At 38.8% G+C, this 13,861-nt stretch overlaps 1 protein-coding gene and 1 long non-coding RNA gene across 3 annotated transcripts; both read right to left on the bottom strand.

Moving 5' to 3' along the window:
• Nucleotides 1–516: 516 nt before the first annotated feature.
• On the bottom strand, nt 517–10,105 carry Malsu1 (mitochondrial assembly of ribosomal large subunit 1). 2 transcript variants are annotated; one of them, XM_027932769.2, is made up of 4 exons: nt 9,825–10,105; nt 8,079–8,257; nt 2,288–2,369; nt 517–726 (listed from the first exon to the last, which is right to left on the bottom strand). In XM_027932769.2, the coding sequence occupies exons 1-4, from the start codon at nt 10,072–10,074 to the stop codon at nt 539–541; spliced, it is 699 nt and encodes a 232-aa protein (XP_027788570.2). In that variant the 5' UTR covers nt 10,075–10,105; the 3' UTR covers nt 517–538. The 2 variants fall into 2 exon arrangements, with proteins under 2 accessions (XP_027788570.2, XP_027788571.2); XM_027932770.2 differs by having other exon boundaries at nt 628–722.
• A 2,010-nt stretch (nt 10,106–12,115) lies between these two features.
• Nucleotides 12,116–13,316, bottom strand: LOC114090532 (uncharacterized). The gene is made up of 3 exons (XR_003582368.2): nt 13,003–13,316; nt 12,323–12,492; nt 12,116–12,179 (listed from the first exon to the last, which is right to left on the bottom strand). It is a non-coding gene; the product is annotated as an uncharacterized lncRNA (long non-coding RNA).
• Between the last annotated feature and the right edge of the window lie 545 nt (nt 13,317–13,861).

Raw genomic sequence — 13,861 nt, 5'->3', positions numbered from 1 at the left:
ACAGAATGTTAGTTTCAAAATAGGCACCAATACTTGTAGATTTTACTCTCATCCATGGCACATTAATGTGAACACTGATTAGACTACTACATACAAATTAATGACTACAGGTTCCAAGAGTTTTTCTTAATACTTTACAGTCTGTGAAAGCTGTAGAAGTCCTATACTAAAAGAATATTCTGTGGTATTTACTACTACTATTTATCCCCTCAATGTTACAAGGTCAGTGAATGTTGATGTACTTTTGTGTTAACAAAAACACTTTGGCCACTCCACAAGACTTCCATTTAAGGAAAATTAATAAAAATCTGAGCAGAGTCTCAACACAGGGACCAATGCTAAAACTCAGGAAATTTTGGTTTGGTAGCTGATCAGGATAGACAACTTGTTTTGGGTTTGACTGTATCAACAATTCACATCTGTCATCATGAACAACCATGAGGGTAGATAAGATTTGTTCTAGCAAGGAGATGCAATTTAGGAACTGTTTTCCAAGAAGTGACTCAATCCAATTCATCTGACTCAAAGCAATCTAAGTTTATTCACATTTGAACTCCACTGGAGTTAGGGATGAAGTGTCATCTTCTATTCCAATAATGAAGTCTTCAGGTAATGTCTCAGGTGCTATCTGAGCTAACTGGTCATCATAAGAACGTAGGGTCCATAATTTCTCTAATTCATAGGTTTCTCTGGTTTCTGGAAGCATCAAATGAATCACCATGCTGCCTATCAGAGACAGATAAGAATTAATGAAGAAAACAATTCATTTACTTTTACTCTTGTCTCTCAACTCTAATCTAATGTAAGTTTAGGATCTAGGAACTAGAGCAGTGGTTATCAAAGTGTGGTTTCCCAGATTAGCATCACCCAAGAGCTTTTTAGAAAGGCAAATTACAGACCTCAATCCAGTAAAACATACCATAGAAATGATGCTGTGTGTTCCTTACTGCATCCATCATATAAGGAGGTACATGATGTCAATATGTAAACTTCTGATGGAAATGATCTGTTAGGTTTCTCATAGGAAACAATTCTCCTTAGATATTTCTGAAAGTACTCACTGCCTTTGGCTCTAGTCTGTCTTTCCAAGGCTGTTTATATAGTGCATTGTCTTATTGGAACGACAGTATTTCCCTCCACAACAGAGGACAGCAGTGGTTCTGATACTGCTAAATAGCCTCTGATATACAAGATAATCACCCAGACTCAACAAAATTACCCAATCTAAAATATTAATGGTGAAAAACATAATACTTTACTTTCTGTGAAGGCTGTAGAAGTGCTATACTAAAAGAATATCCTGTGGTATTTACTACTGCCTTCTATCACCTCAAAAGTTATAGGGTCCACGAATGGTGATATACTTTTGGCCATTCATTACATAGAATAAAACTTGCATTTAAGCAAAATTAACAAAAATCAAAGTCAACACAGGACCAATGCTAAAATTCCAGGAAATTCTGCTGCGACCTCAGGGACAGCTTGTTTTTGCTTTGATTATATCGACAATTCCTACACATCAGGCATCATGAACACCCATGAGGTTATAGCCAAGCAAGCCCACTTCCTCCTTGTTATAAACATCATCTTAATAATCTCAGAGCTCCTCTTAAAACTCTGTACGTGTGTCATCTGGCCCCTCTGTTGTCCTATGAGATTGGGGCTCAAAGACCAAGTACAAAATTGATGATGCTGGTTACTGCTACTGCTGCCAACTGCCCTAACTCCAGAAGAGTCTTATATTTTCTATCAGTACCTATGACAATGGAAGGACAACTTACTAGCTTGCAAGTAGGATAAAATTTCAGACCCCTCAGTTCTTGACATTTTCTCTCTATAACGTCTTGTTGGGAGCTGTTTTGAAGCTATACTCACTACTACAACCTGGTATCTTTTTAAAATTCCAGCCTTGTGCTCTCATTTGAGTTATTTATGGCCAAGGTGACATATACTTTATCATCAAGCCTTCCTCTGCTACCATTAAAGAATCTCCTCTACTTCTGTGTCTATAGTTATCCTTCCAGACCTGAGTGGCTAGTTACATATACACCATACAGTATGTCTCCCTCCAAGAGTGTCTCATCTAGCGTACTTTTGTTAGATATAAGACTTCACATGTGAAAAAGACCATGTGAGTTATAACAGAACTTTTATTACTTGAAACAAATTTCAAAAATCTTACTTGGAAATGCACTCAGCAATTTTATCTCAATCCTTTTGTAGCTAAAATCAACTCAATATTAAACAATATCAATACTTATCTGTGAAATATGCCCAAATAACTTACCAAAATCCACACAAAGCCAGTCATCAGTATCCTTCCCTTCGATCTTAACATAAGGCTCACTTTTACGTTTCAGGTGTTTGTACTGAAAAAAAGTCAGTCCATATATTAAAAGGAGGGAAGAGGTCTTTGCTCTTACTGAGGATCCAGTAGCATTTGTCTGGTCTGAATTTGAAAACTAGCTTACTAGTTTTGGTACTTTGCCCCAATATTAATAGTTTAGGGAAAATATCTCCCTCCTATCTTCTCTATACCTCTTTGCCAAATCCTCCTGTGTAAGTCCTGAGAGGACCACCCTATTCATTCACCAAGGTGCCCACTCAACATTTGGTCCTCATCTGTATCATCCCTTATACCCAATATGCTTCTCCTCACTCTCAGGGAAGACAGATGTCACTTTCCTATTTTAAGGCAAGATCTCAGTGCTATTGATTTAATTTCATCTGGCTTCAGGACATGTTTAGGGAATTTCATCATCCCATGTGTCTATTCGCAATACAGCTATTTTGTCTGATATTAGTGTAAATCAAAACCTATTACCAAAGACAAACGACATTATATAAGGTCAAAGGGTTTAACTCACCCAGAAGATGTAACAATTATAACATCAGAGCTCCTAACCATACTGACAACTGAAATGACAACAGCACAAAAACAGACTTTAATACCTCTTGTCCCATAATGGACAGAGTAATCAGAAGATCAGTAAGGAAACAGGACTTGAACAACACTATAGACCAACCAGACCCAACAATTGCAAAATACACATTTTCCCCAAACGCACATAGGAAATTCTCCAGGACAGATCAGGTATTTGACCACAAAGGAAGTCTTAAATTTAAAAAGAATGAAATACAAAGTATTTTCTGGTCACAATGGAGTAAAAGAAATCAACAGGAAAAAAAATTAGAAGATCCACAAATGTGGAAATCAAACAGCATGTTCTTAACCAAGATCAAAGAAGAAATCACATGCGAAAATAGAAAATAATGAGAGGAATGACAGTTAACATACCAAAATTTCTGGGATGCAGCAAAAGGGAAATTTCATAGATATAAATACTTACACTAAAAAAAGATTACAAATCAACAACCTAAATTTATACCATAAAGCAGTAAATGAAAAACAAAGCTGGCAGAAGAAGGAAAAAATAATTAGGAAAAAAAACAGAAAAATTAGTGAGCCCAAATTTGACTTTTCAAAAGTATCAACCAAAATGACAAATCTTTAAGAGGGGAGGAGATTCAAAATCAGAAGTGAAAGAAGACATTACTACCAATTTAAGAGAAAAGGATTGTAAGAATACTATAGACAACTGTATACAACAAATTGGACAACCTAGGTGTAACAGGCAAATCCCTAGAAATACACAAACTACCTTATGAAGAAACAAAGTTTGGATAGACCTGTAACTTGTAACTAGTAATCAGAATCTCCCAACCATTAAAAAAAAAAAAAAAAAAAAACCATCCCTGAACCAGACAGGTTCATTGGTGAATTAAATCATTCTCAAACTCTCAAAAAAACTAAAGAGTGAACACTTCCTAACTTGTTCTGAGGCAAACCTCACCCTGATAGGAAAATCATCAATACAAAAGTCCTCAACAAAATATCAGCAAACCAAATTTAGCAGTATGTTAAAAGGATTATATACCATGATCTAGTGAGATTCATTCTGAAATACAAAGATGGTTCAACATATGAAAACCAATCAATGTAATATACCACACTAATAGAATGAAGGAAAAAATCCACATGATCATCTGAATTGAATCATTTAACAAAATTCAATGCCCTTTCAGATATAATCAGTCAACAAACTGGTAATAAAAGGAAGATATGTAATAAGCAGCATATACCACATATATACAGCACTCAGCTAACATACTAGATGGTCAAAGACTGAAAGCCTTTCCTCTAAGAACAAGACAAGAATGCCCACTTCTATTCAGAAGAATACTGGAAGTTCTCGCCAAAGTAGTTATGCAAGAAAAAGAAAAGGCATCCAAATTGGAAAGGAAGAAATAAAATTATCTGTTTGCAGACAATGTGATCTCATAATGTAGAATTCTAAAGATGCCACCAAAAACATGGTTAAGACTAATAAATTCAAAATTATAGGATACAAGGCCGACACCAAAATCAGTTGCATTTCTATATTCAAATAATAATGAAAGTTAATGAAATTAAGAAAAAATTTCATTTACAATAGTGTCAAAAAGAAGAAAATACCAAGAATAAACTTAGCAAAGGAGGCAAAAAAGACTTTTACAATAAAACTTCAAAACACTGATGAACTGGGCACGGTGGCACACGCCTGTAATCCCAGTGACTTGGGAGGCTGAGGCAGGAGGATCATGAGTTCAAAGCCAGCCTTAACAATTTAGCAAGGCCCCGAGCAACTTAGAAAGACCCTGTCTCAAAATAAAAAGGGCTAGGTATGTGGTTCACCCCTGGGTTCGATCCCTAGTACCAAAAGACAAAAAACATTGATGAAAGAGATGACACCAATAAATGGGAAATATTCTGTGTGCATGAAAAGGAAGATTTAATATTGTAGGGAAGTCAATACTATCCAAAGTAATCTACAGATTCAATTCGATCCCTATCAAAATCCAATGATGTTTTTTGAAAAATTAACCTAACCCTAACAAAAACAATCCTAAAAAAGAACAAAGTTGGTGGTCTCAAATTTCCTGGTTTTAGAACAGTATAGAGACTGGGTGTGTGGCTCAGGACATGCCCAACAGGCCCTGATTTCAATATCCAGGACCCACCTCCCGTCCCTGCTCCTGCAAAAACAAAACAAAGCTAAAACCTTAGTACAATGTTAAAGTAATCAAAACTTGTAGTACTGGCATAAAGTCAGACCTATACACCAAAGGAACAGAATAAAATCCAGGAAGAAAGAAAAGGAAAAAAAAAAAAAAAAGCCCTCACATAAGTTGTTGAATGATTTTCTGCAAGGGTGCTGAGATCTTAAATGGGAAAAGGCTAGTTTTTTCAGCAAATGGTGCTGGGGAAGATGTATATATACATGGAAAACCTTATACCATCAATAAAAACTAATTTAAAATGGATTAAAGCTGGGCACAGTGGCACATCAGAAGGCTGAGGCAGGAGCATCATAAGTTCAAGGCCAATATGGGCGACTTAGCAAGATCCTGTCTGAAAATAAAAAGGACTGGGAATATAGTTCAATGTCCCTAGGTTCAATTCCTACTGCTGCAAAAAGGAAGTGTGCATGCTTAGCTGGGTGTGGTGGCACACACCTGTAACCCCAGCAATTTGGGAAGCTGACTGCAAATTTGAGGTCAGCTTCACCAAGTTAGCAAGACATTGTCTCAATTTTTTTTTTTTAATTTTTAAAAAGAGCTGGAATTTTGCTCAGTGGTAGAGCGTCCCTGCTTTCAATCCCTGGTACCTTCCCAGATGTATTAAATACCTAACCATAAGACCTAAAATTATAAAACTTGTAGAAGAAAATTTTTGAAAAGTTGTATAATATGATTTGGCAAACAAAGCAAAAGGGCTACCCACAGAATGGAAGCAGATATTTGCAAAATACGTATCTGTTAAAGGATTAATAACCAGAAAACAACTCCTACAACACAACAACAAAAAATCAAATCTGATTTAAAAATAGATAAGTGTCGAGCTGGGGACATAGCTCAGTTGATAGAGTGCTTGCTTCACATGCACAAGGCCCTGGGTTCAATCCCCAATACCACAAAAAAAAAAAAAAAAAAAAAAGACAATTATCTATTTAAATAGATATTTCTCCATATGCTCAATAAAATGAAAATATGTTCAACATCACTAAGCAGGAATGCAAATAAAACCACAATGAAGTATTATTTTTACACCCATAATAATGACTATTATTAAAAATAACAAAACTGTTTTGGCTACTATCTGGAGAAGTTAGAAACTTTAACATGACTAGTGGGAAGATAAAATTAAAAATAAGCCGGGTACAGTGGCACACACCTGTAATCCCAGCGGCTCAAGAAAACTGACACAGGAAGATAGCAAATTCATAGCCAGCCTCACCAACAGTGAGGTGCTAAGCAACTCAGTGAGACCCTATCTCTAAATAAAATACAAAATAGGGCTGGGGATGTGGCTCAGTGGTCAAGATCCCCTGAGTTCAATCCCCAGTACCCCTCCCTGCCAAATTGAAAAACAGAATTGCCATGTGAACCAGCAATTCCACTACATCTAAAAGAACTAGAAGCAGGGATATGAACAAGTATTTTGATACCATGTTATTGTAGTACTACTCACAGTAGCCAAAAGTTGGAAGCAACCTATCAGTGGTAAATGAATAACAATACAATATACACATACAGTAGAATATTATTCAGCCTTAAAAAAGAAACTCTGGCATATGCTATAGCATAGATGAATCCTGAAGACACAATGTTAAGTGAAATAAGCTAGTCTCAAAAGGATAAATACTATATGATTCTATTCATGTAAGATACTAAGAGTAGTCAAATTCATGAGCAACAAAGTAGAATGGTAGTTGGCGAAGAGGGAATGGAGAGCTATTGTTGAATAGCTACAGTTTTAGTTTTGCAAGATGAAGAAAGTTCTGAAGATGAAAGATAAGTAATGATTGTACATCAATGTTAATGTACTTACTCAACAAATATACACCTAAAAATGATTAAAACGGTAGGTGCTTCATTATATACTAACACAAACAACAAAATGTTCTTGACATAGCATTTCTCTCCTTTCTCATCTAGAATTTTCAAAAAAATAACTTCTAGTCCCTTATTTCTACTCTTCCAGAAACCTCTTTGAAAAACCTCCCAGTCTTTTTTTTTTTTTTTTAATAGTCCTGAATCTAATGGTGACTGCTAAATCTTTATCTTACTCCATCCCAATACTGCATATAATAGAGACACTGTCTGATAATTCTTCTTCTTGCTCTCCTGGTTTTCTTCCCAGATCTATGTTTTTGGAATTTGCTCTAACATGTTACATCAGGGCATTTTCAGACCCCTTGTTTCACAATTCAATTTCAGCTATACTTTTGGTCTTAACTGCCTTCTCTTTAGCCAGTTTTCAACAGGGAAGAGAAGTCTATTCCCCTCTAGAATTGTACCAGAATCAGCTAGAAACTTCCAAGTACAGCCCCACCCCCCATTCTGATTCATACTAAGCTTAATTAGTAATTAGGCTTAGTATTTAGTACCTGTGAATTCACTGGGCAAGGAATACATCTATCTCACTACTTTCCCCAGGCTGAGCACAGTGCTCAAATATTTGATTTAAAAATGTAGGCCAACACAGACAACTTTTTGCAAATATGGAAATGTTTCATGAACATCCAATAAGGTCGCAATCAGCCACATGTAGCCACTGAGCACCTGAAGTGTGGTTAGTACAAGTTAGGAACTGAATTTGTAAGTTTAATTTACAATTATAAATACCACATGTGGCTAGTGGCTACTGTATAATAGTGCTGTTTTAGAAATGCTTCTGGCTTATACTGTCTTCTAGCCTGCCTTCGGGTTTTTTTTTTTTTTTTAATTTTTTTCTCTGTGGTCACAAGAGTCAAAAATTGGAAATAGCCTGACTCAACAAGGCTGGACACTGTTCCTAAACCTTTCACTACCAAAGAACATAAATACACTTTTTACAAATTCTGAAGTTGGGCTTCTTAATAATTTATTAATGATGTATTACTTAATGATTCATTCTGTAAATGTTGGTGCTCAGCCTTGACACTGACACTATTCCACTTAGTTAATGATCCAAAAAAGAAAATAAAGCATCCTACCATTTTCACAATATAGTAGGCCATGGCGTGTAAGTGTCGGGTGGAAGTTCCACTACCAATCACAAAGTAATCTGTATATCTCATTTCTGGAGGAACCTTGATCACACAAATGTCTCTTGCATTTTCTTGCCTCAGAAGTGAAACCAGCATATCGATGTCAAACTTGGGACCAGTATGATCTGAAAGGCACAAGTATTTGTTTGTGACATGTCCAAGTAGGAGAGAGACCTGTATGCACCTAGAGATGCAGATGCCTCCCAGAGGAGACTAAAACTGCTCCTCTAAGAGGATGTTAAGATTCAAAATGTTCTAAAAGATGGCAGGGCCTAGGCCTTCTGGAAGCTGAACCTGGGCAGTAGTTTCATATAGCATTGCTCAGCTTTCATGATTTGCTCAGATTACACACAGCCACTGTATTTCCTTTGCTAATACCACATGCAAAGTAGAACCATAAGTCAATGACAAATGATTTTCTAGTCACTATTACTAAAATGAGCAATACATCTCAAACACAGAAATGCTATTAAAGGGGCTGGGGTTGTGGCTCAGTAGTAGAGCACTTACTTAGCGCAGATAAAACACTGAGTTCCATCCTCACCACATAAAAAAATAATAAAGTAAAAAAAAAGAACAGATATAGAATATTTAAAAAAAGAAAGAAATGCTATAAAAAATCAGTAGCACAATTTGGGAAGGAGGTGATATTCTGGGGCATATTAAATCAAATCCCTGCCATAAAGGTTTATAAAACCAGAATTATCAGCCGGAAGGGATCTCAAATAGTCACAGCCTTCAAGTGAGATGAAGACACAGGCCCTAGTGGAACTAGTGTGGGCTATGATCAATCAGTAAAGTGATTCTCAGTTTGAACCATCATGTTTTTCCTCATAAAGCAATTTGGGTTATTAGCAATTTTTACCTATGAAAATCTTTTTTTATGTAGAGATTTCAACACTCACTTCTTTAGCTTGGAGTATTACTAGAACCTATAATTTTACAGCTCACCTAAGTGCTAAAGCTGACTCCAAAGGACCTAGTAGCTCAATTCATCAAGAGTTCGCCCTCTAATAGTCTACAATATCTTTTTTTTTAATAAACTTTTTTTTTTTTTTTTTGGTACCCGGGATTGAATCCAGGGTTCTTAACTACCAAGCCACATTCCTAGTCCTTTTTAAAAATTTTAAAAATTGTTTGAGACAGGATCTTCCTAAGTTGCTGAGGCTGGCTTTGAATTTGAGATCTTCTTGCCTCAGCCTCCCTGAGTCGCTAGGATTACAGGCTGGCGCCACCGTGCACGGCTATTACTTCTTGGATATAACCTGTTTACCATTTCTCAAGTTTCTAAAAACATTTGCAATAATTACAGTATTTAACTGGGATTCACCTTATTGGCGCTTCTCACGCATACCTTGGCCCCCGCCCCTGGCTCTTCCTAAGAATCTCACATCTCATTTCCCAGGACCTAAGGTCGAGAGTGAAGGGAGGGGAGTACGGCGACGTTTTGATGCCAAGGGTCCGGTGTGGCCATGCCACGGTTGATGCTTTTAAGACTACAGCTCATCTTCTGGCCTGTTTCTTCAATGTGAAACAGGAAGGCTGGCGGCAGCAACCTTTGACGAACCTTCTTGTTCTGGGTCTGTAGTTACGTGACTCGTTAACAGAAATACATAAAGCAGGAAACCCACGACCTCCTCCGTCAGGACTTGGCTCCCAGCTACCCAGAGAGAGGTTCCCTCCACCCCGTACCTGAAACGTCCAGCTCTGGGAATCCCTCGCCGGGTGTCCGCTCCTCCTGCTGAGGCCCATTGTGCAGGCCACGCACAAGGCCCGGGGTCAGGTTAGCCCGGCAGAGCGCTGGTCCCGCGGGAAGCCGCCGCACAGCCAGCAGCTGCAGCCGGGGTCCCACAACCGCAGCCGGTAGCGGTGCACGCCGCGAGACATCGCGGAGCCTCAGGAGCCGCCCGAGACGCCGCGCCGCACAAACGCCGAACTCCATCGCCGTCGCAGCGCGTCACGCCGCGGGGCGGGGCTTCCACGGAGCCCGAGCAGGTTCTGCATCTTTCGATTGGCCCAGTCAATCCGGCAAGGCCTGGAATTTCTGCGTCTGATACACGGGCGGAGCCGGGGCCGTGGGCGGAGCCGGGGCCGTGGGCGGAGCCCCGAGCCAGGGCAGCACTGCAGTGACCCTGAAGGACTGACTAACTTGGGAGTAGGTTTCCTAGGGAGTTAATGGTTGGTTAGTGACAGCTGACCTTGAGTTTTCTCTCTCATCTTGTGTCTCTTCTTTGTCCCGTACTACTTAAGGCAAATTAAGACATAAATTTTCTGATGCTGGGGTGTAGCTCAGTGGCAGAGCTCTTGTCTAGCATATGGAGGCTATGGGTTTAATCCCAGACACTCCCCCCCCCCCTCCCCGCCACTCAAAACAACGTAATTTTTACCCTCTCCCATTTCCAAATAACATTCAATATTCCTTTGAAAATCTGAAATCCCATGAGGAAAATCTAATATCCTGGATAATGTGGGGTAGAAGGCAGAGGTGTAAAGTACCGTATGGGAAAAGTTCGTAAGTCAACTGTTCATCTATACCCTTGAATGGAAGAGTTTCCGCCAGTGGAAGCACCGCGAGAATGAGGAACACTGACATGACATGACTAGCGTCACATACTTAATGGCCAAGCTGAAACTGGAAGTAGGGTGTCTGGAAGGAAAAAAAAAAAAAAGTGACTTCCTGAAAGGAAGTTTCCTAGAGAGTACAGTGAAAGTAGGCAAATATCCCCATTGCCTGGAACTTGTTGCCATGGGACTGTAATAGTGCCTGAGGAGGAAACAGGCTAAGCTATGACACTGGCTGCTCTAGAAATATTCGAATTCAAATTGGAAGGAAAATAGCCAGTTTTGAGGGAAAGAGAAGAAACTTCTTTCAAAAATTCTACTTTCAAAATCCCTGAAATTAAGTAGAACTTTTAAAGAAGAAAAGGCAGGGAAGTGACAAAAGGTAGAAAATGTGCAATGCAGATTTATTTAGCCCATGTTAGGACTAAGTGGACACAGGTTCCCATTCCCATCTTCTTTGGTGCTTGTCAGGGTCGGGGCAGCCCCCTCTCCCGCCCCCCTCCACTCAGCATGAGGAAGCCATTCCCAATTTCAAATAGGGATGGGGCACAAATTCAGTCTGTTTCAAACTCTGCCAAGCACATTGTAGGTATTCCAAAAATGTCCAATACATTATTGAATTTCTTTAAAAAAAAAAACTCCAAACACTAATTCAATAGAAATATTCATAAAATACAGAAACTAATATAAGCACCTGTGTGGCCAACTCAAATATTTTCAATCACTTGAAGTTATTTTTGAAAGTAAGAAAAAGTATTACAAATAAAGTTATGTCTCCTCTGTCCTCCCAGAGGAGACATAACTCCCTCTCAGTCCCACTGTCTTCAATTCCATTTCCCACAGGCATGAATCTGATGTTTCTCCCAGTTTTTTGCCCTCTGTTCCATGATCTCACCCTTGTTTCTGATCATCCCAAACCTGCTTCACCACCTGTATTTGCCATCAAAGATTATTGTATATACCATAGTACTTGCATGAGGAAATTAGAATAGTCATGCATGACTTAATGATGGGGATATGTTCTGGAAAATGCATCATCAGACAATTTCACTATGCAAATGTCATACTTGCACAAATTAAGATGGCTAAGGCATGAGGAAATATAATCTTATGAGACCACTATTGTATATGCAGTCAGTCATTCACTGAAGTATTGTTATAAGATGCATGACTATATATTATGTCTACAAATTGGCCTCATGGGAAGGAAACGCCTTGTACTCATTCTGATAAAACCCATTTGAAAAATACCATCAGGCACACACGTGTGGTTGAAATTAGCCAAGGAGGCTGCACCTAAGAGAGGGTGGGTTGCATGGGAAGTTATATGTATGTATGATAAGTCAGAATGCATTCTACTGTCATGTATAACTAAAAAGAACAAATAAAAGTTAATTTTTTAATTGAAAAAAAAAAGGTGGGTTGCATTTCAGTAGAGGGAAGAGAAAGGTCTTGGCTTAAGGCTTGTGCTTGTGTCCCATGAGTCTAAGAGACCAAAGAAGAGACCAGGAGAAATGGGGTCAGTGCTATCTAGAAATAGATAGTTTAGCAATTGCATATCTCAATGATCTTGTTCAAGAGACAGGAGAATGTTCCTGGAACTGAGGATGTCATGGTTAATCACTTACAAGGGTTGTGTTGTCTGGAAAAAATCAGGTCCTGTTAGAAACATTCTTCTAGGCTTCACTAGGAATATCACATTCTGGTTACTATCAAGGCTGAGAAGCAGTCTCAGGGCCCTTAGAAATCTACATGTTAAGATAAACGTGGACTTTTATACCTGGGAGAGGAGGGATACCTGTGAAAGTAAAAGGAAAATTAAAACAAAAGCGACATTAAAAGAGCTTTTTCTGAATGGAATCAGGAGGCTTTCAGGGAGGCAGGACTTATGATGCATGATTCAAGCTGCCGCCTAGAAACATGAACTTTGGTCACCTCCACCCTTTGAGTGTAGACATCTGGAATAGATAATTTCATTGTGCCCCAAGACTACACATGTATTTCAAGAGACTATTAGATTTTTGTTTTATGGACATTTTATGAAGCACACGCATTCTTTTTCTTATCTTCTATCAGTCACACAGCCCATGTTCTCAACTCTAACAGAATTCTTCCTAAAAAAGAATTTTTATTGCCTTGTAATAACAGTTTGCTTGTATAAGTTTCCATCTTCCCTGCTGTCACAAGCGGCACTATTAATAATTACTCAGAGGTGAATTGTCTTTAAATGCACACGCATATTCCATCACACCAATTATTAAATATAAACAATTAATGCAACCTAGGGCAACCACAAGCCCCCAAATACCTCCAACACCATGAGATTTCTCTTAGCCAAAGAGCAGACATTGTCCTTGTCTTGTGGTTCTCTCCAGTTGACGGCTGGACCTCAGGGAATGGTGGAGTCAGTCCAGGGATGGTCAGCAAGGAGGCTAGTGTCACTGATGTCCTTGGAACAAAACTCTTCAATGTGGCAGGACCAGTAATTTAAATACAGTTCCAAGTTGGTGGTGTATGTGGGTGATTGGTTACACCCAGTGAAAGTCAATGTCCATTGAGGTGTCCAGTGAGGTGATGTAATTGCAGCTGAGCATGTTCTTTGTGCACGTCCATGGAGCTGTGCTCCCTATCAATTGTAACCAGTCATTGCTTAGCATTCCTATGGCTAGTGCCCCCTTACAGTTCTTTATCAATTGCAAGCAGACATGACTAAGCAGTTCAATGGCTGCTGTTCCTATGTCCAGCAAGTTAGTGAGTCCCAGCATGTCCCAGCATGTCTATGGCAGATGCTCCTTACACCTGACTTCTTTGGAAAAATGATTCAGAACTCTATGGACCTATGTCTCCTGAACTGCAATTTCTAAAACCACAAGTAACATTCTTTTACATCCATAGTTTCTTAGTTTCATTTGACTGACATGGCGAAGCTGTGTCTATATGCAAAGTGACACCCGTGCCTAATAATCTGCAGGTGAGACTGTGATATTCAGGGATGCCATTCCAGACAGCAGTGTTTTATCATCTATAATTTCAGAGACTATGGTGCCAGCACTGTATCCTTAATGTCAATTACCAAAAGCTTGTTTTTACAAGTCATACTTCTTACCTGAGGTAAAAAATAGCTATTATCTGTAAGAGATGTCCTCAGAAATGTAAATACCTAACTC

The sequence above is a fragment of the Marmota flaviventris genome, chromosome 1, assembly GCF_047511675.1.
Source record: "Marmota flaviventris isolate mMarFla1 chromosome 1, mMarFla1.hap1, whole genome shotgun sequence".
Lineage (NCBI taxonomy): Eukaryota > Metazoa > Chordata > Mammalia > Rodentia > Sciuridae > Marmota > Marmota flaviventris.
This window is presented reverse-complemented; position numbering and strand designations above follow the sequence as displayed.

What these genes read in the sequence shown, in the direction of transcription:
- Malsu1 (XM_027932769.2), bottom strand. Translation starts at nt 10,074, where the DNA reads ATGGAGTTCGGCGTTTGTGCGGCGCGGCGTCTCGGGCGGCTCCTGAGG. An exon ending in CCCAGAGCTGGACGTTTCAG is followed by an intron (nt 8,258 to 9,824) that starts GTACGGGGTGGA and finishes TGTGCCTTTCAG; the next exon opens with ATCATACTGGTCCCAAGTTT. An exon ending in CCTACTATATTGTGAAAATG is followed by an intron (nt 2,370 to 8,078) that starts GTAGGATGCTTT and finishes ACTTTTTTTCAG; the next exon opens with TACAAACACCTGAAACGTAA.